This window comes from Odocoileus virginianus, chromosome 20, assembly GCF_023699985.2.
Source record: "Odocoileus virginianus isolate 20LAN1187 ecotype Illinois chromosome 20, Ovbor_1.2, whole genome shotgun sequence".
Lineage (NCBI taxonomy): Eukaryota > Metazoa > Chordata > Mammalia > Artiodactyla > Cervidae > Odocoileus > Odocoileus virginianus.
In genome coordinates this window covers 22,835,472-22,857,211 of record NC_069693.1, presented here as the reverse complement: position 1 = coordinate 22,857,211, position 21,740 = coordinate 22,835,472, and the positions used below count along the sequence as shown (strand labels likewise).

General features: G+C 50.1%; 1 protein-coding gene across 2 annotated transcripts in view; it reads left to right on the top strand.

The window, feature by feature from the left end:
- ZFHX3 (zinc finger homeobox 3) overlaps nt 1-21,740 on the top strand; it is a 249,726-nt gene that overhangs the window by 86,367 nt on the left and 141,619 nt on the right. For both annotated transcript variants that reach the window (XM_070451077.1, XM_020888547.2), the window contains exons 2-3: nt 1,284-4,087; nt 8,950-9,446. In XM_070451077.1, coding sequence (XP_070307178.1) covers nt 1,330-4,087; nt 8,950-9,446 — 3,255 coding nt within the window. In that variant the 5' untranslated portion in view covers nt 1,284-1,329. The remainder of the gene's footprint in view (nt 1-1,283; nt 4,088-8,949; nt 9,447-21,740) is intronic.

Genomic DNA, 21,740 nt, shown 5'->3' with positions numbered 1-21,740 from the left:
AAGAAACGCTCCTGTGATGTTGTTGTCACAGGAGCAGAGCAGAGGCAAGCGATCTAATGTCTCCCTCCCCAGGGACGTGAGGTCTCAGAGGGCAGATTGAGCTCAGTGGCACTTTGGAGTCGGAAACGGAAAAGCCCCAGGGCTGAAGGACAGCTGCTTGGGTAACGACTAATAAGTAAGAGGCAGGTGTGGAGCTGGGGCTGGCGGAGCCCAGCTGCCATCTCGGCTCGCTGTGAGATCCTTGACAGCAAAACCCACCCAGTCAGTGGTGAACGGGCTCCATTCAGGCAGGGTGAGATCCTCCCTGCTGGCGGCGGACTTGGCCCACTGAGAGTCTGGGTGGATCTTCCTAGAAACATCACGCTCATGTTTTGCACCTCTGTATTTTAAGTCTGAAGCCAGCTGAGTCACAAGCAAGGGTGTTCTGTGGGTTGTGGGGGGGAGATGGGAACTGGGAACACCACCTTTCTCAGTGTCCCAGTGGCTTTGGAGTCATTTTTCAGATCTAGGGCCTCAGTTTTACTGCTTGTAAAATGAGACGGTGTTTTCAAGACTGGGACAGGGTGAATGTAGCCATGGGGCCTTTGAGGGGCTTCACAGAGCTCGCCCAGGCCTGCACACTTGCCCTTGACCCATGCAGCCCTCAACCACTTCTCTGTGAATTTCTCAAACTAAAAATGTGGACAGTAAGAGCAAGAGCACAACTTCGCTTCTAAATCAAATGGCATGTCCCTGCCCAGGTTCATCATCCTTTCTCTAGGGCTGCAAAATCGTCTTTCTCCTGTACGTCTGTCTGTCCCAGGTGTTCCCCTGGCCCACAGACAGTGTGGGCGACAGGGGTGGCTTTGTGTTGCCATCTGTATGTGGTGGGGCCACTGTTCTGTGTCCCGGCAAGTTGAAAACAATCCTCCTCCTGACCCCTGCCTGATCGCTGGGCCCTGACTCTTTGACGCTGTGCTTGCAAAGAACTCAAATTCAAACTGGTCTCCAGGGGTGCAGCAGCTGACAGTCTGGACAGAAAGGGCTTCTCCTGACGCCCCTTTCCCCACCCCCCCTCCTCCTGTGACACCCAGGGGCACCGCCCGCCCACTGAGCCTGGACGGGGTGGGGCGACGGCCCGGGGTCCCCGCTGCCCCGCCGTCTCTGTTGTGGGTGTGGAAGACAGAAGCCTGCCAGGGCAGAGTGCTCTGTGCAGGACCTCAGCCTCGGCCCTCCTAACCTCTTTCCTTTCTCTCTCTCTTCCCCCCTCTCTCCCTCCTCTCCCCCTTGCCTCCGCCCTTCAGGTCCAATCCGTACTGGGTGCAATGAAAGCTCCACGCAGGCCTTACCATGGAAGGCTGTGACTCGCCCGTCGTCTCGGGGAAGGACAATGGGTGCGGTATCCCTCAGCACCAGCAATGGACTGAACTCAACAGCACCCACCTCCCCGACAAACCCAGTAGCATGGAGCAGCCCACAAGCGAGAGCCACGGGCCCCTGGACGGCCTGAGGGCCCCCTTCAATGAGCGCCTCGCGGAGAGCACCGCCCCGGCCGGGCCCGCCGCCGAGCCCGCCGCCGCTGCCGCCGCCGGCAAGGAGGTCAGCTGCAACGAGTGCTCGGCCTCCTTCGCCAGCCTCCAGACCTACATGGAGCACCACTGCCCCGGCGCCCGGCCCCCGCCGCCGCCGCCTCCTCCTCTGCCCGCGAGGGACGAGAGCGGGAGCGACAGCAGCGAGGAGGGGGATGAGGAGAGCGACGTGGAGAACCTGGCCGGGGAGATCGTGTTCCAGCCGGACGGCTCGGCGTACATCGTCGAGAGCCTGAGCCAGCTGACCCAGGGCGGGGGCGTGGGCGGCGGCGGGCCTCTCCCGTCGCTCTTCCTGAACTCTCTCCCCTCCGCCGCCGCCGCCGCCGCCTCGGGGGGCAAGCAAGGGGACCCTTCCTGTGCGGCACCCGTCTACCCCCAGATCATCAACACTTTCCACATAGCCTCATCCTTCGGGAAGTGGTTTGAGGGCCCAGACCAGGCTTTCCCGAATACCTCAGCCCTGGCGGGGCTCAGCCCCGTCCTGCACAGCTTCCGCGTATTCGACGTGCGACACAAAAGCAACAAGGATTACCTAAACAGCGACGGCTCTGCCAAAAGCTCCTGCGTATCCAAAGATGCTCCCAATAACGTGGACCTGTCCACCTTCGATGGCTTCGTGCTCTACGGCAAGCGGAAACCCATTCTGATGTGTTTCCTGTGCAAGCTCTCCTTCGGCTACGTCCGTTCGTTTGTGACCCACGCGGTGCACGACCATCGAATGACCCTGAGTGAAGAGGAGCGGAAGATTCTTAGCAATAAGAACATCTCCGCCATCATCCAAGGGATCGGCAAAGACAAGGAACCCCTCGTAAGTTTTCTGGAACCAAAAAACAAAAACTTTCAACTCCCTTTAGTTTCCACCGCTAACCTCATAGGCCCCGGACACAGTTTTTATGGGAAATTCAGTGGCATTCGAATGGAAGGGGAGGAGGCTCTCCCCGCCGGCCCCACTGCCGGCCCCGAGCAGCCCCAGGCGGGTCTCCTGACCCCCAGCACCCTCCTGAACCTTGGCGGGCTCACCAGCTCCGTCCTGAAGACCCCCATTACCTCAGTCCCCCTGGGGCCTCTGGCCTCCAGTCCTACCAAGTCCTCAGAGGGCAAGGACTCTGGGGCAGCAGCAGGAGAGAAGCAAGAAGTGGGTGATCCGGACTGCTTCTCGGAGAAGGCGGAGCCCGCCGAGGAGGAGGCGGAGGACGAGGAGGAGGAAGAGGAGGCGGAGGACGAGGAGGAGGAGGAGGAAGAGGAGGAGGAAGAAGAGGAAGAGGAGGGCTGCAAAGGACTCTTTCCAAGCGAGCTGGATGAGGAGCTGGAGGACAGGCCCCCCGAGGAGTCTGGGGCCGCGGCAGGTAGTAGCAGCAAAAAGGACCTTGCTCTCTCAAACCAAAGCATTTCTAACTCCCCCTTAATGCCTAATGTGCTCCAGACCCTGTCCAGGGGCACAGCTTCTACTAGTTCTAATTCCGCTTCTTCCTTTGTTGTCTTTGATGGTGCGAACAGGAGGAATCGTTTAAGCTTTAACAGTGAGGGCGTCAGGGCCAACGTGGCAGAGGGCGGCAGGAGGCTGGACTTTGCTGATGAAAGTGCCAATAAAGACAATGCCACAGCACCAGAACCAAATGAAAGCACAGAGGGGGACGAGGGGGGCTTCGTCCCCCATCACCAGCACGCTGGCTCCCTCTGCGAGCTCGGGGTGGGGGAGTGCCCCTCGGGGAGCGGCGTGGAGTGCCCCAAATGCGACACGGTCCTGGGCTCCTCCCGCTCACTGGGCGGCCACATGACCATGATGCATTCTCGCAACTCGTGCAAGACACTCAAGTGCCCCAAGTGCAACTGGCACTACAAGTACCAGCAGACGCTGGAGGCGCACATGAAGGAGAAGCACCCGGAGCCGGGGGGCTCCTGCGTCTACTGCAAGAGCGGGCAGCCCCACCCCCGGCTGGCACGAGGCGAGAGCTACACGTGCGGTTACAAGCCTTTCCGCTGCGAGGTGTGTAACTACTCCACGACGACCAAAGGCAACCTCAGTATCCATATGCAGTCCGACAAGCATCTCAACAACATGCAGAACCTGCAGAACGGCGGGGGGGAGCAGGTGTTCAGCCACACAGCCGGGGCGGCGGCGGCCGCGGCGGCGGCGGCCGCGGCCGCGGCCAACATGGGCAGCTCCTGCGGGGCCCCCTCGCCCACCAAACCAAAAACCAAGCCCACCTGGCGGTGTGAGGTGTGCGACTACGAGACCAACGTCGCCCGGAACCTGCGCATCCACATGACCAGCGAGAAGCACATGCACAACATGCTGCTGCTGCAGCAGAACATGACCCAGCTCCAGCACGGCCGCCACCTGGGCCTGGGCGGCCTGCCCCCGCCCGCCGAGGCCGAGCTCTACCAGTACTACCTGGCCCAGAACGCCAGCCTGCCCAGCCTGAAGGTGGACAGCGCCGCCCCGGACGCCCCGTTCGTGATGAGCGGCTTCCAGCTGGACCCCGCCGGGCCCGTGGCCGCCATGACGCCCGCTCTAGGTGAGGCTGCCCCCGTGTGTGTCTGTCCTGACCGATGGGGGTGAAACCGGGGGAGGACGCTTGCGCGGGCCGAGGGCCCCGTCGACTCTGTTGAGTCCCGTGGATGTCATGAATCTTTACTCTCTCTGAGAGTCATTCTGTGCTCCGCTCGAGCATCCGGTCATCACATCTTTTTTTTCCCCCTCTAGAATCCCTTGAACTCTTGTGTTGAGCCTGTGGACAGTGGTTTGGGTTCAACGTAAGAAACATGTGCCCTCCAGCTCCACAAATGTGTGGCGAAGTTTGAGTGTTTCCTCTAGTATTTGGCTCTGGGTCAACTTTTCTTCCTGTTCCCATCCCCCCCTTTATCTGTCCCTTTCTCTTTTTGAAAAATCACCACAATTCCCCTCAACTGGTAGATTCCGTTAAACAATTATTGAGATGTACAGGAAAGTGTCACTGCAGTTTTCAATAGGGACAGTCACCTCTGAAAGAGCATCTGAGAACTGTGGTGTAACTTATTTAAATAAGCCAGGTCTGGTTGTGAGCAGACCAGGAGCTGCCCACATACGTCTCGCAAAGTTCTCCAGTGTTGTTACTGGGATCTTGATGCTTTAAAGAGGCAGGTTCTTTATATTACCTTGCGTGAGTTGCCAGTGATTAGTATAGTTGGCAATCGGTTGACCTGGGAGACACCGTGAGGAGTGATGTGATAGATGAGTAATGGATAAGTTCTAAAATTGCACGTTAAAGAAAGCCTGGTTTTAGTATCACATCCTGGTTGACAGAACCTTTGTTGTCATGGAGTACATGGCTTCGTGCTGAAAGACTGTCTTACCCATTGGCTTCATTGAGCCAGAATGGGACCAAGAGGACAGGATTTGGATGCCAAAAGCCATGACTCTTCATGTAAAAAGAACCGTGACCGCTTCTAGGGAAGAGCTTCTATAGCAAGCGAATGTACAGACCAGTGTGGTGGTTGGGCCCCGCCTGCCCCAACTACACAAGCCTGGTCTCCGTTCCCTGACCCAGGTAACCTCTTGAGACCAGCAGTGATGTCCTGAATGACACAGGACCCCCTTACTGACATGGGAGTAGGTCATTCTCGGCGACAAAGCATGAGCGAGCACCTTTATCCTCGAATGGCTCTGATTCACACAGAGGGCTAGGCCTCCCCAGTGGGCACATCTTTATTTGTGTGGTCTTTCAGTGCTAATTGCTGCTGATGAGTTATATTTCACGGCATTTAATTTGTTTTTCCTGCCATGCATTTAAATTTGAATCCTGGCAACTTTAATCTGGTTCTCCGTTTTGGAACACTGACTCGTTGATCCTTTCTTACCAAGCAGTTTGAAGATGTTTTACCCACTGATCAATCATGAATGCACAGGAATCAGTCATTCTATTTGTCCCAAGAGTGACCCGTGGGGCTTGCACACCTACAAGTGGCATCAGTACTCAGAAAGACTGTTCTGTTTTTAAAGCCTACGGGAATTGGGGTTTTCTTCATCTGGAGATTTAGAATCTTGGGGAAGCAGGTCTTGGAGTAAATCAAATATAATGTAAGTGGAATGAAGACACAGAAAATGGATGGGTTCATACTGGGTCAAAGTGAAGACTTTTTAATTACCTTGAAAACCAGTAATTCTGACTGAGGCTTGAATTGAGTGGTAGATAAATAGTTTGCTTTTATCACCCACTGTCTGTGAGTCTGCGGGACACCGTGCATCGTGAGCAGAGGGCAGATGTGAAAGATATGAAACGAATCCTTGTGTCCTGCACATACATAAAAGATCCGGACTTTGAATAGTGTTCTTTCTTCTAAAGACCTTATCCTGGTAGTCACGGAGGGCCCTTGAATTTCCAGCATCACTGCTTGGCAGTCGAGGTGAGTCCCTGAACACCTCCCATGCCTGCCTTAAGCCATGAGCACTGTTGAGATGAGGGTGAGAGTGACGAAAATACTTGATGCCAGAAGCCTGCGTGCCTGTGGGAGTGATAGAATGTGTCCACTTGGACCAGTTATTTCAGTCGTAGGAGGTCAGCAGAAGGCAGTGTAGGCAAATAGAAACAGCATAGCTTTCAGTTCCGTGTGCAGCCCGGCCGATTGGTCCTTAGGCCTGCTAGGAGAAGGCTGTGGGCGTTATTAGGCATTACTGGGCTCTACAGGGGGAAGTAATGGTTTTGAACTACACTCCTGCTCACAAAGTCAGTGTTCTCTTCCTCTCTTTGATGGAACTGCCACTGATCCTGGGGAACGCGTGCGTTCTAGACACCCTCAAGGAGAAGCTCAGCACCATTGGTCTGGTCTGCTTGAATTTGCCTCTATCTGTAGGTGAGATGTTAGACTTGAGTCCAGATGACCATCTTTCCAGACATCCATTTGGATTATATTTTAGCACAGCATGGAGCAATGGGTGGCTTGCCGAGGTACCTACGTGTTTCCTGAGTAGTCAGCTGGCCATAGGACATTTGCACCAGGTTAAGAACTCCTTTGATTCTGCTTTTGATTGTAGGAGGTGTCTTTTAATCCCTGTGTCTCTCTGAGGATGTGCTCAGGGCAGAACTCTGTGCCACGGTGTCAGTCTCAGCCTTAAGGTTAAATGTTGGGGGAGATGGGGTCCCCCCCTTCTCCAAGACCATCCGTCCGGTGTGACTCAAGAGTAGGAATCCACTAAGTTCTCTGCGCGTGCTCTCTCCCCCCACCTGACCTGCCTGTGAATTGGGTGAGGTTTCTCCACTTCTTGGGGACTGAATTTGTTCCTTCCAGCCCTGTGGATGTGTGGGAGCCCAAGCCCTGTGTGTGTTTCTCCAGGGTATAGTTCTCAGAGGGAGTTTTGGCTTTCCCATCATCCCCATTTCACTGCTTCTCTGCTCCTGTCTTAGATTTGCATTTCATTTTAAGAGCTTGGGATGGCAACAGGGACTTATTTTGTTTGTGTGTTCCGAGGACTTCTCACTTTCACTCAGGCACCAAGCAAGTGACAGCTGAATTTCTCTTTGGAGTGGTATTGATGTGTTGAGGTTAAATTTTAAAACTGAAGAAGATTTGATGCTTCAGGTGGTCGACATCAGAAACAAATATATGTTTGCTCCTTGTCTTACCCTCCGGGCAGTTTCTGCTTTCACTGAACATCGAATGTGTTTTGTGGATGCTGCCTGGCCTGCATCCCTATTAAGGGATGGAGCTTTTAGGCTTTTTCCCCCCCATCTCTTTTTCTCTCTTGTCCTAAGAAGAATGTCATAGCTATGGCTCCTCTCACCAGGGGAGATGGCAAGAGAGAAAGCAGGCAGAAAGCTTCCAGAGTCTTCTGGCACGCGTATGCAAAAGATTTCTATGGCTTGTTAGACTGTCCGCAGGCTTCAAATCCTGCCACTCTGCTCAGTTGAGCCTGGATTGAGCTTCTCACTCAGAGTACCTCGTACAGCAGAAGTAAGAAAAAAAATTTTTTTAAATAGCAACATCTTTTCTTTGATTAGCCACTAAGTTGGATTCTAATCAGTCATTAAAAATAAAAATAAAAAATCTTCAGCCCAACCACATGTGAAAGGTCAGGTTTAAATATCAGCTGGGGAGTGGCAGGGGGAGACATAGCTCGAGTGTGTGTGTGTTTAGGGGAGAAGCAAAAAATAGAAGCCGACGCTCGGCATTCTGCTTGACTGTAGGCTTCTAGGTAATGGAGGGAAGCCTGCTCTTTCCAAGCCTTTCTCATGACAGAAATAAGAGCTCACAGTATTAACTTACCACCAGTGAGTGAGAGCCGGCCTTTGGTTTATGCATGGTTGTGATGGACTGAGAAAGAGCCGGGTTGGAGAGGGAGGAGCAGAGCCGTCTCAGACCCTGGTTTTCCAGGGCTGTGAGCTGACCTTTGCGTTTCACTGCCCATCTCCACCCAACTTCCCAAACCTGGAGTAACATTTTGGCTGCTCTGTACCCTGCTCTGTAACATCTGGCTGCTCTGTGTCACGGCAGATGTTTGGGCCTCTGTGCGGCGGGCTGGGTACCCTCTAGAGGTTCAGCAAGGAGAAGATTGGATCCTTGTCCTAAAGAGGCTGCACCTGTATTGAATGGCTGAGATAACGCCAGAGGGGAGCATGACGTGCCCCGGAGTAGACTTATGTTCCACGCTGTGTGGGGGCCCATGGACAGGAAATGATTGTACTCTTGGGGAGGTGTGGGAGGAGCCAGTGCCTCTGAGAGGCAGGTGTGGTAAGGAATAAGGAGATCATTCTGGAAATCTCAGATTTAGAGCTGCACTGTCCACTACAGTAGCCACTAACCTAACTGTAAATGAAGTAAAAAAAAAAAAAAGAAAAATCCAGCTCCATGTTAGCCATATGTCAGGTGTCCCACAGCCATGCGTGACTAGTGACTTTCACGTTGGACAGTCCAGATACCCAAGGTTTCCATCTTCACAAAAAGTTCTCCTAGGCAGTGCTGCTGCTTGGCCCAATTCTGATTTGCCGCAAAGGCTTGGTGTCTTAGAAGGCAGCTGTGACTCAGTTCGGGGACTGAAACTTCAGATTCTCTTACATCCAGTGAGTGATACTTTTATGTCGGTCTTTTCTTGGATCAGAGTGAGGAGCTGAATTCAAACATTTAAGAGATTATATGGTTCCCACCTTCTTCTAGGCATTCTTTTACAAAAGAAAAAAAACAAAAAACAACACAACCTTCTGCAAATTTCACAATGTCCATGAGAGCGGTCTGACCACATCAAGCTGATTTTCGTTGTACATTTTCCCAGTGGATAGCACTTTGTGATGCTTGAAATGTGATCTTCTGCTGGAACCTGGGTCAGGGATGGTGGAGGGTGGGCAGTGCCTCAGGTAGGGCTGCTGCGAGCCCAGCCTCTGATTCTCTCCCTTCTCTTTCCCCGCAGTGGGTGGTGAAATCCCCCTAGACATGCGGCTCGGGGGCGGGCAGCTGGTGTCGGAGGAGCTGATGAACCTGGGCGAGAGCTTCATCCAGACCAACGACCCGTCGCTGAAGCTCTTCCAGTGCGCCGTCTGCAACAAGTTCAGCACGGACGCCCTGGACCTGCTGGGGCTGCACATGAGTGTGGAGCGCAGCCTCCCGGAGGAGGAGTGGAAGGCGGCGATGGGGGACTCGTACCAGTGCAAGCTCTGCCGCTACAGCACCCAGCTCAAGGCCAACTTCCAGCTGCACTGCAAGACGGACAAGCACGTGCAGAAGTACCAGCTGGTGGCCCACATCAAGGAGGGCGGCAAGGCCAACGAGTGGCGGCTCAAGTGCGTGGCCATCGGCAACCCCGTCCACCTCAAGTGCAACGCCTGCGACTACTACACCAACAGCTTGGAGAAGCTGCGGCTGCACACGGTCAACTCCAGGCACGAGGCCAGCCTGAAGCTGTACAAGGTAAGCCCCGGACTGTCCCTGGGAGGAGTGGAGCAGATCCCCCGGTGGCCATAGGGCTGGGGGCAGATGGACACTTCGTGCCATTAACTGGAGGGACTGGCGGCTGGCTGATGCCCTGGCATTGGGACGGGGGCTGATGACATAGTGGAGGGCTTCAGCTGGGAACTGAAGGATCTCTCTGTGGGGTGCCTCACTTGGGGGCCAGGTTGTATTTATAGCAGCCCGATACTATACATTGTTCCACATACCTTCCTTGGAACGGACTTCTTTCCTGACTCACAATTGCCATTTCCTTAGTTCCCCCTTTACCTTTGTGCTCCTATGTTTCCCCTGCAGGCTTTCTGTTCTCCTTTTCCATCTGGTTATTCCCCCCAGTTTTTAGCCTCTGTTCCCTGAATGCCCCCTAGGGTGCTTTGTTAATTTGTTCATTCATTCATTTAAGAGATACATATTGAACCCCTCCCATACCCCAGGCCCTGTTCTGAGCCTGCATCCATGCACAAGGCAGACAAAAAGTCCCTGCCCTCCCAGAGAGTCCATTCTTTTGGGGGGATGGGTGATAGACAAAGTAAATAAATTATATGGTAGGCTAGAAGGTGGTGAGTACTATGGGGAAATTCACGGTCAAGTTAGGGGCCCCTTTATTCTTTTTTCCTGTTTGCCGTGTTCTATGCCTCTGTTCTCTTCCTCAAATTTTCATTTTTTTTTGCTGGGCTTCTCCTGCCTTCCTTCTCCTCCTAAGTCCTCTCCACCTCTCATTCCTTCATATCCCTCCTTCCTCACCCCAGCCCTCCTTTCTCACCCCTCCCTGCCCCCTTCCTTCTTCCCCTCAGTCCATAGACGGTAACGAGGAGGAGGTGCTCGGATACTGTAAATAGTCCTTCCACTTGCACGGCAGAATTGCTCCAGACGTTTCTATTGATTTTCACTGGACTTAAAGCCTCACCTTTTTCTCTAATCATCCCATAATGGCTTTAGTATGAACAATCAGGTACAAATCGCCATAAATCTGCCCAGCCTCCCTCCACGTCCCTTCCACGCCCTCGCCCTCTCTCTCTCTCTCTTTCTCTTTCCCTCCCTCTTGTCATCAGTCTCTCTTTCCATTCACACCGATTCCCACATCTGTGGGCCAGTGAGCTCCGGGTTGCCCCTCACCCTGAGCTCCTTGAATCCCCTCTCTGCTTACAGTGATTTTAAACAGAGACTCCAAATAAGGAAGACCCTGATCCTGTCCCCACATCGGCCTCTGCTGAGATTGATAAGTGCGATTCATTTTATAGTCGCTCATTCTCAGCTTGTCCAGAGGCCTGTGTTACATGGATGAGAAACCATTTTCGGGAAAGGAGGAGAAAGCAGGCACAAGGTGGTGGGAATAGAATGTTCTGGAATTGACTGCTGACTCAGGCATGAATGGGCTCAAGGGGTGGGTGCAGAGGGGAGGGTCTAGACACCAGACAGCCAAGCCCGCCCTCTCCTCCGTGAGCTGGTCCCTCAGTGGTTGGCTTCCCTGAGTGTCACCCTCAGAAGGAGAGGCTCCTGGCCATCAGTTTAAATCAGAGGTTCTCACTGGCCACAGGGTGGTGCCGGTGTGGTCGCGAAAACCTGATGGAGATACCCATGGGGAAAAAAAATAGAGTTTCTTAACGACCCAACTGAGCAAAAATTAGTACGAAGGACTAGGTGCGGCCCTGGAAGGTCGTTTGCAGCTTCGAATGCTGTCCTTTAAAGGTGGCATGAAGCTGGCCTCTTCCATCTGAGGAGAAGCGTTGCCTTTTAGGTTATAAAATGCGTGGGGGTAGTCACTAACTGTCCACACTAAGGCCTCCAGCAGGAGCAGCCTTGGCTTTGCTTCATTCCAAAGGGCCTGGAACCTGGGGATTCACTGACTACATCCCTTGCTGGTCCCCACCCCTTGTCCTGTGGTCTCACTTGAGAGTCGGGTAGAGGTGGTGTTCAGGGCAGCTTGAGTATCACCATTTGCTTTGCTCAGCTAGCCCCGGCTGCCCATCCTCCCCTGCCTTGTTCTCTCATCTGCTTTCCTAAGTAAAGACGGAGGAGTCTCCTGCTCGGAAAAGGCAGTGTCGCAGAAGTGAAGGTGTGGGGATGCAGGGTGGGATGCGGGGACCAGCGCTCAGAGGAGAGGTGCCCGGGCAGTGTGTATGACTGGCACCCGCCAGGGGTGACCTCCACCCACATTCAGGACAGAATCCCCCGGGTCAGGAGCCGAAGGTCGTTAGTCTGGTCTCATTAGTCCTTGGGTAACAAATGTCCCCGTGACTCTGCCATGGGGGGTGGGGAGCTCTCCCACCCACTCCCAGATGTGACCCGGAACCTTACCATTTCAGTGTCTGCCTCGAGGCCTTTCTGCCCCGCGATGTGACTAACATAAACTTCTCTCGCCACCAAGGGGGTCCCTCGCCCAGGGTCTTGTCAGTCCTGGGATTTGGGGTGGGGATCGGAGGTGGTTCGAGAGTCAGCTTTTCTCTAGGCCCTGGTGTGGCCTGTGGTAAATGGAGATTGATTGCATGTTATTTTTCCTCTTGCTAATGTAATCCATTAGCCCAGCACATGCATAATCAGTTTAGAGCACAGTTAACTGGATATAATCGAGTTCTTTACTGTCTGCTAGAGAAACAGCTCCAGATGCTGCTGACCCGGGGAGGGCCCCCAGCTTCTCACACACGGCCCTCCTCACTGCCCGCTTCCCCACGGCCCACCCTCACCCCTGCCCTGCCCCCACCCCGCCCCACCCCATCTTGGTTCCTTGGCAAATTGCTCATGAATCGGTCAAGGAGATGCCCATGCGTGCCTTCTGCTGCATCTACTCAAGTGGCCATGATGTCTTCGACTTCCTCGCGGGTCTCCCACCCTCTCCTCTTCCTTTTCCATGCTTGAGGAGACAGACCAGCGGTCTCAGGGGACACCAGCAGAAGTGTGGCTTTCTGGTCTGTCACTGGGCCTTCAGACAGGTCCAGAGTCTCTCCCTCTTGGTGTCATAAATCCTGGCGCGTATGTTGCTGGATTAGGACTGAGCCGTCTGAAAGCATGAGATAATTTCTTATCCGGACACAGGAGAGGGTTGGGCTGATCAGCAAAATGGTGAAATGGGCGATACTATCTCTCTTGGCTGGGATTGTCTGGTTAGTTTGGATTATTGTGTGAGAGTGGTTTTTAAATCAAGATTAATGTTCATCGACTTCTTCCTGCCTCCTGGAAGTAAAAGAAAGTAGGGTTCAGGTGGAGAGCCCTGGCATCAGATGGACGCTGTTTCCTTTTTTCTTGGCTCCCAGGTTAGTTTTCTGAAATGCTTGTGATTGAATTCCTCGAGTCTTTAAATACATTAAGTCCTCCTATGTGTGAACAAGTTCCACTCTGAGAGGGTGTATGTAAGTCCAACCAAGTTAGCCTAGGTACCCAGCTAACACAGCTGGTGATATAGAACTGTACTGTAATAGGTTTATAATACTTTTCACACAAACATTAATAATACGTTTTTAAAAAAACACAAGAATAAAACATTTAAAAATCTTACAGTACAGTATTATATACTATAAGCTGTAACAGTTTACTATTACAGTACACCATCTGGCATCCAGGGGCGGGCATCAAGTGAACAGGCAAGAAGAGTTACTGATGGAGGAGGGAGAGGAGGTTGGAGACGGTAGAGCTGAAGGATCGTCAGCAGAAGGAGACGGAGGGCCGGCTGCAGTTTCCCTCCTGCCTGACACTGATGGAGTGCACGTTCGCATCTTTGAAAGTTCACAACTCGAAGGTCCGTACGTAGCGGACTTATTGTAGTGGTGGCCCTGGTCCAGGCTCCAGTGGTCGTATGTCCACACCCTCGTGGCTGCCTGGAGCTCACTGGCCCACAGACGTGGGAATCGGTGTGAATGGAAAGAGAGACTGATGACAAGAGGGAGGGAAAGAGAGAGAGAGAGAGGGCGAGGGCGTGGAAGGACGTGGAAGGGCGAGGGCAGATTTATGAGCGACACTGCAACACAGTGGCCTGGCTCGGGACCCCAGTCAGGCTTAGAAGCCGAACTCTTGGTTTTTTTTTTGTCTACAGCCATTCATCAGAGCCAGAATGAAAGTGTGTTGTGGGTAAGGTGCTTGTCTCGCCTGAGGGCTTGAGGTCCGGAAGGGGAATTCTGCACCTGACTGCTTTCCCACTTCTCCTGAAGGACCTGCTCCTGTGACCCACTCCTTCCCCCCACAGCAATGCGGGGTACCCTTGCTTGGCTTAAATAGTGGGGGGCACCTGGTACTGATAATGCCTGCCCTCCACTCTCCTCCACGCTAGTGCAGATCATGAGCCATGGAGTGGGTTCAGGGCTCACGTGAGCCATTCTGTATTTATCTGGACTTCCCTGCTGTCCCTGGCGAGCCCTCTGAAAGTTGAAGTGTTTTCTGCTTGGGGGAGGAGTATGCCGAAAGGGCAGCTGGAGATCAGTGCACACCTGCCAGCTATCAGAATCTGGGTTTCGCTTTGATGTTTTTCTTCACCTGAGAGTCATTGGGATGGAAATCCATCAATTTGAGCAGATAGATTAAGACCCCCACCAGAATCTGTTACTCCAACAGTTCCCAGCTGACTTTCCTTTGATTGGGCCCAGCCCTAAGTTTTCATATTAATCTTAAGTTGTACACAAAGAGGCTTGTCTTCCCCCAGAGTTGGGTCTGGACCCCATGTGGGTTGTGTCGGGCCCCCCAGGCAAACCAAGGGGGAGACACCAAGTCTCTTTGACCTAAACTAAGAAGTAGAGGATGGTACCAATTGACTGAAAAATAGATACCCAGATTCTCTACATGGTGGACTTCGATGCTGTTCGGATCATTTGAGGTAGAAGGAAGGAAGAGACCCCCCACCAGACTCTGAATTACTTTGGAATCTGCCTTCCCAGTTGTTTCCCTCATGTGTAGGAAACTCAGGGTTCACTCTCCCAGCAGGGCAGTAAGTTCACCAAAGGATGGATGGACAGATCAGATGTATGACAAGTCAGACAGAGATTTAGTCTGAAATTTGCATTCTTCATGCCCTCTTATGGGGTCTTAGGCACGCAGCTGCACACTTTGTGCCCACAGATGGTGACTGGCAGCCTTTGTCCTGCTTGGAAAGCAAAAAGCTGCCCCTCCCGCCTCCCTCCTCCTCCTCACCGCCCTGATGTGGCTTCGTGTTTGAAGCCCTGTTACAGGTGTCATCTGGTTTACATCGTCACTCTGGAACCAGTTTCCTCAAACCTTGTTTTCTCATTAGGGCGACTATTTTTTTTTTTTTTAAAGTGCATACCTCTGCCTTCTTCTCTCTATACTTTGGTGCCTTCAACCAAAAATGAAAGGCGGGGAATGTTTTCCTGTGGCTGATTTAGAAGGTGTGAAAGGCCAGATGTTTTGGTAAATCTTAGCACATTTCGCCTTCATGCCTTCCATCTCCCAGCACAGCTGGGGGTCTGAAGTTCATTTCCCTCACTTGATGGCTGGGCTTGTGGGGTGGGGGCTCCTGGGGCCTGACTGGGAGACTGCATGCACATGGGCCCCCTGGTCACCACTGGAGAGCTGGGTGAGCCCTGGCACCCAGGGCTCTGGCCACCAGCTAACTTTAGGGTGTCTCTGGGAAGGGGGAAAGATTGAATCTTTTTTTGGAGGCAGGGCTCATATTGGGACAGGTTGAACCCTTCAGTGCGGTAGGAACCGTGGCCAACATGTGATATAGGAATGCTTGGCCAACAGATGGCCAGTGGGTGCAGTGTGAAAGGTCGACACCTCACTGCAGCCTTGCCCTTCCTCCAGAACCATCCTGCATCTGAGAATCCCTCCAGTGTACCATTTCATTCAACACGTTCTCTCAGCTGATTGGCTGTAAGCCAGGCTTTGCCTTCTGGTTACTGGGCTACAAAGACTTTCACGTCAGGAAGGTTGGATCCCTTTTACCTTTTGGCTCCACACTTTAGATACCAAATAATGGAATCGAAATCTTACTAGTTGTGCCTGTTTTTAATATGTCCACTAGTAAATATTCCAACTTGGGAGTTCCCTGGCAGTCCACTGATTAAGACTCTGCTCCCAATGCCAGGGGGCACGGGTTTGATCATTGGTGAGGGAAGTAAAGTTCCACATGCTACACGGCATAGTCAAAATAAACAACTAAATATGCCAGCTATTGAAAGACCAGTTTCATAATCATTTACATACCAGTTCCTCCTTTTTTTTCCCCCCAAGTACTTTAAATATTTTTTTATTTTCTCTTACCCTTCCTCCTCCTGAATCCTTTTTGTGGATGGTAAAGAACTGATGAGACTCCTTCAGAATATTATTATTATTTGTTAGAAAACTAGCATTCCAAGTTTACCTCAAGTGTAAATGAATAATAAAATGTGGATTCCTTATTTTTTATAGTAAAAATTACTAGTATGAGTAACATGTGTTCACTGTAGAAAATTTGAGAAATCCAGGGGACTATAAGAGAATATAATCATTTGCCTAATCCCATCAAAGAGGATAACATTTTTTTCTTTCTTTCTTTTAGATTTAACAAGATGGGTAAGGCATCTTACAAAATTGGAATTATGTTGCATGTATGCAGTATTACACCTTAGCCCTTTCTCATACCTTTAAGTACTTTTCAATACATTTAAAGTGGAAGTCCTTTTTCTACTCTCCAACTCTTAAGATACGGATCACACGTTATCTAATTATCTCTTTCGGGGTTATTGGTTTTTTCCCCTATGCTTATAGTGATATAAATATATATAGTTATATAAAGGGATATATAGTGATATATAGATATATAGTGATATATATATAAAGTGATATAGTGATATAAAGTGTGTGTGAGTGTGTACATGCATATTATTCCCTTATGAAATCTCTTAGACACACACTGTGCTTTTGGTTTGCTTTTTCCATGTAACCTATCATCCTGAAAATCATTTCAGGTCATAACATATCGATCTAGTTCACTCTTTTTAGTGGCTGCGTAGTTTTCCACGCACTGGCCAGGCCCTTGCTGACGTGCATTCATGTTACCTGCAGTTTTGAGCTTATGGTAGGGAAGTCTCTGCACACTTGAGCTGTTCCAAGAAGGCCCGCTGGTTTTAGGGTGCTGTGCCCATAGATAGAGTCCTTCCTAATGGCCCTTCAGAAAGAAGACCCTTTCAGAATATTATTAACATTATTAAGAATATTTTAAACATTAAGTTTTAAGTATTTTAACTATTTTAAACATTTCAAGTTTTATTAAGAACATTTTATCCCCTCCCTATAATAGATGATATTGAAAAGCAGAGACATTATTTTGCCAACAAAGGTCTGTCTAGTCAAGGCTATGGTTTTTCCATATGGATGTGAGAGTTGGACTGTGAAGAAAGCTGCGTGCCAAAAAATTGATGCTTTTGAACTGCGGTGTTGGAGAAGACTCTTGAGAGTCCCTTGGACTGCAAGGAGATCCAACCAGTCCATCCTAAAGGAGATCAGTCCTGGGTGTTCATTGGAAGGACTGATGCTGAACCTGAAACTCCAGTACTTTGGCCACCTCATGCGAAGAGTTGACTCATTGGAAAAGACCCTGATGCTGGGAGGGATTGGGGGCAGGAGGAGAAGGGGACGACAGAAGTTGAGATGGCTGGATGGCATCACCAAGTCAATGGACATGAGTTTGAGTGAACTTTGGAAGTTGGTGATGGACAGGGAGGCCTGGCGTGCTGCGATTCATGGGGTTGCAAAGAATCGGACACGACTGAGCGACTGAACTGAACTGACTGATAATAGATGATGTTCAAACTCCCACATGGTGACCAACACAGTCTTATTTTTCTGTTTTCATCCCGTTTGTGAATTTGTCCCAGTGTGCATCTCTTTAATTATTAGGGTGAAGATGTTTTCATGCATTTATTGTCCATCTGAATTTCTTTAGTGACTTTTCCATTCATAGACTTTGCCCTGTTTTCATTCATTCTTTCATCTATTTTGGTGGGTTGGTCTTTTTTTCTGATTGATTTGCAAAAGCTGTTGGTTTATCGGGGCCAGCAGTTTCTTCTGTGCCATGGGTATTGCAGTAGTTTCTGTGAGTCTGTTATTCATCTTTCACTAAGTTTATAATATGCTTCAACCTACAGAAACTTTTCATCTATGTGTTGTCCAGTCTGCACATCTGTTTCTTTATGGTCTGACTCTTTCCCCAGGGAGGCTCTGTCTTGCTGCTAATATTATAATAAAAGTAATCACTAGCTCCTACATGACAGTTACCACTAGCAGGTACTGTCATACCTACTTTACAGGTATTCATTGATTTATTCTTCTATTGACCCACCTGTTTTCAAATGGGGGAACCGAGGCAGAGGGCGCTCTAAGTCACCAGCAAATGAGTGTTGTTGGAGTCGGTCTTCAAACCCAGGCAGGTTGGCACCACTTGATTGATAGTTTCTTTAGCACTTTCTCCCCACATTTAAGACTTTACTCTGTGAGAGGTGTATACGGTATATTGTAGGACTCTGTATTGTATGATTTAGAACTACATTTTCTTTCAGATTGGATGGTTGGTTGTTCAGCAGTTTCTCAAATAGCTACTCTTCCCTTGCTGATGTCCCTTGTCCCCCATTTGTAGATCGTACAGAGCACCCCTAAATACTGTGCAGGTTTGGGTCAGTCTGGGCATGTTTACCAAGTATTGCTTGTCAGAAGCACTGAGGTGCAAGAAGTGGGAACAGAGACAGCCGTTCTCGTTTCCAGGCCCGTGAAGCCCCATGGATGACACTTCTTCCTCTCTCCTTTTCCTCGTCCTCTCCCACATATTCTCCAGGGTGGAATTTCTTGGATTAATTACCTTCATCAAATTCACCAGGATGAGGGAGTCTGTAGGAGAGAAGAGGGCTTGAGAGAGGGGCCAATTTTCTTTTTTTTTATTGTTTGTTAGTGAAGACTGTGGGTCTCACCATTTATTTAATAGAGAAAGAACAAATACTGAATGTCCAAGAAGTTTGCTTTTCCGAAGTACTCATTGGAGTAGTGTGGAGATGGCATGGCTGTGTCTGCCGGTTTCCGGGAGGGGCTGTTTTCAGCTGCTGGTGACGGGTCTCCTTCTGGTTCCAGAGAAGATGGGCCATGGCCCTTCACCCCAGCTTGAGGAGTGGGTTGGTCTAGGAACTATACCACTTTGTCGAAACACTTAACCCTCCCGTCTCCCCTCTCCCTCACCCCCACAAATCCTTAAGCTCCAAGCCCTAGACCTTCTTGGGAAAGAAGAATCTCAAATTCTCCATCCCCCACCCCCACCCCAGCCCCATACTCCTAGTGGAATTCTTTGCATGGATGCCATCTGCCGTCTTCGGGGTGGTCTGTGACCCTTAGGAGAATTTTGCTGCAAATATTCCATTGCCTCCACATTCCAGAGCAATTCCATGTACTTCAGTTGCTCCCGGTAAACCCCGTCTGGAGGAAAGCTGTGCCAGCTCACAGTGGGCAAAGGCATAAACCCAACTTTGAGTCCTTTCAGCTTGCCCAGGACTTGGACTAAAAGGGCAAATTTGAATACATTTAGTCCCAACAGGTGTTTCTGGTTTTTTATTTTGAAAGGGAAATTATAAGGGAACAATTAAGCATTGTCAGGAACATTGTTGGAAGGCAAGAGTTTTTAAATAATTACATAATACACCTGAACCGAAGCCTTGAGTCTTTTTTTTTTTCCAACATAACATGAAACTATAAATACTATTTAAGTGTAGGGTGGGAAAGGCTGTTGCTATGAAAACCATTTTGGTAGCACTGAGTCATTTTATACTTTAATATTTAATAAACTTAGGTTTCCAGTGCTTTTTATTTTTTTAAGCAACCAGGTTGTAGGGTGAAAGTTAAAAATGTTACAGACCAAAAAAAAAAAATTCTATTGCTCACAGAGATATTGGAGGTTATTGAAACCAGCAACATCAGACTGGTGACCCTGTGGAGCACTGAAAATAGCACGGGAACTGTCCTGGTGGTTCAGTGGTTAAGAATCCACCTTCCAATGCAGGGGACATTGGTTCCATCCCTGGTCGGGGAGCTTAGATCCCACATGCCATGGAGCAAGTAGGCCCATGTGCCCTGGAGCCCAAGAGGCTGGGGAAAAAAACAAACACACACACACACACACACACACACACACATTGTGTGTGGGTCTGAGCCACCAGGGAAGCCCATATATATACACACACATACATGTACACACACATGTATATATGACTTACCTTTAAAAATAACGCTGCAAAGACCTCAAGGTCAAGGTGCCAAATTTAGCACATAAAAATATGAAATACCCAGCTAAAAGTAAATTTCAGACAAAGCCACATGATTTTTATTGTAAGTATGTTCCATAAAATAATAATCCTATTTCTTATCTGAAATTTCCATTTTCCTGGGCATCCTATATTTTTTCTGGCAACCCTTCCTCCAGATGATGAAGAAATTCTCTCACAGTCCTACCAACTGACCCGATGGGAGCATGAAGAGACATAAGTGGCTTCCTTGTTGGTAAAGCCTTTTTTTTTTTTTTTAATGGGTCCCAACAAGAGAGGAAAATTACAGAAGCCTCTAATGATGATTTCCAATTTTTGTTATTTATAGAAAACTGTCATATCAGATTTTCGCATTTTCTACATTAAATAAAGTGCTTTTCCTATAATGAAATCTGAAATTTTCTCCAGAGCTATTTGTTAAAATTTGTTTCTCAATAATTTTTTCATTATTCCCTTATATTTAAAGTGCTCTCACATCACATGGCGAGATGGATGACAGCGTGCCCGGTCGGTGACTTGCGGCTTTGTCCAATGCTTCCACTGTCCTTCCTCTTGCTTGGCTCCTCGGGCCTTTTCCTGCAGTTGTGACTTGTATGTAGGTGGTAGAAACGCACAGCCCTTGAGCACTGGCTGTTTTACTTGTGCCTTCCACATTCAGGATGTTCATAGGAGATGCTGAAGCGGCTTTGAATCGGGACTAATCATCAGGTGTGATTAGCAAACCTTCTCTAGTGTCCTCATTCTGTAAAAGCCAAACTATTTAGAAGGTTAGAAATGTTTATCTACTGATAATATTTGATTTGTAACCTGTTAATTAGCGGAGCAGGTTCCCAGGCCCAGGACGGGGACCTCTAAAGCATACCTGGTCTCTTAGGTCAACACTTTTAACCAGTGTTTTCATTTGCCCGTCAGCCTGTGCATTGGAGCTGTGGGAAGAATTTCTTGTCTCCTTGCACTCCCTGTTGAGTTTCTCTCTCTCTCTCTGACCACAGGCTCCTTTTTGAAGCTTGTTGGGCCCCTGTAGTCACTTCTGAGCCGACCCCTGGACTTGTCTGGGTGTCCTGCCACACTGCGTTGTCCTTGTTTGTCTGCAGGAGAGGAGGCCCCAGGGCCCCTGGTTCCAGGCTGCGAGTGTCCCTGCACCCGTCACCGTGCTGCGCTCTGCTGCTGCAGGCTTGGACCCCAGCACGCAGGGCACCGTCCCCTGGCTTTATCTCTAGGACACCCATAAATGAGGAGGGTTTTCCTTCCTCGGGGTCAGCAGCTCGTATTGAGTCTGATTTTGTGCTGAAGCCTGAAGTAGGATTTTTGACTCAAGCTGATAAATCTTGTAACATGCTACTTAAACACCTCTTCTGGGTAGGGAGCGTGTAGTGAGCGGCAGGCACTGGGAGTATGTTTTACCTCCAGGGTCTGTGCTCTGTGACGAGGGCTCCAGTTCCTGTCTGCCTTTCATGTTGCTCTTTTCTCTGAGTCTTTGTCCCTTTGGAAGAGTGCCTAGAGAAGATGAACAGACATCAGGTGTACTTCTGAATTAGCAGGATGTCATCGTTCCAGAAACTTGGGGCACACAAGTTGTCACATGTTTCTCCTGCACCCTGGGCCTATAGGGTTCAGGAAAGTAAAAGATCACCCCCATTGCTCACCTCCAAACCAGGATGGTTTTCAGGGTAATTGCCCCACTCTTGCTGGGCCTTCACGTGTCTGTATTTCCCTTCTCCTACCAGCTCTCTCATTTTCTAAACTCACCGAAGATGGAGCCTGGGGAGTGTTCCGTAGTTCCTCCTGTCAGCCAAGCCAGCAGGCATGGGTCCCGGCACTGCCGTTTGCTCAGTGTCCTAGACGTGAGTCAGCCAGTGTGACTCCGCAGCCAGCTGTGGTTTAGGAAGCACTGTGGGGAAAGATTTGGCTGGAGGCATCTGCTTGCGTGTGTTCTTCCACTTCTGGTTCTCGGACTAGGATCCAACCATTTGTATTTATTTATTTATTTTTGCCCAGTCTGAGTTCCTGTTAGTGATGGCCACAGCTG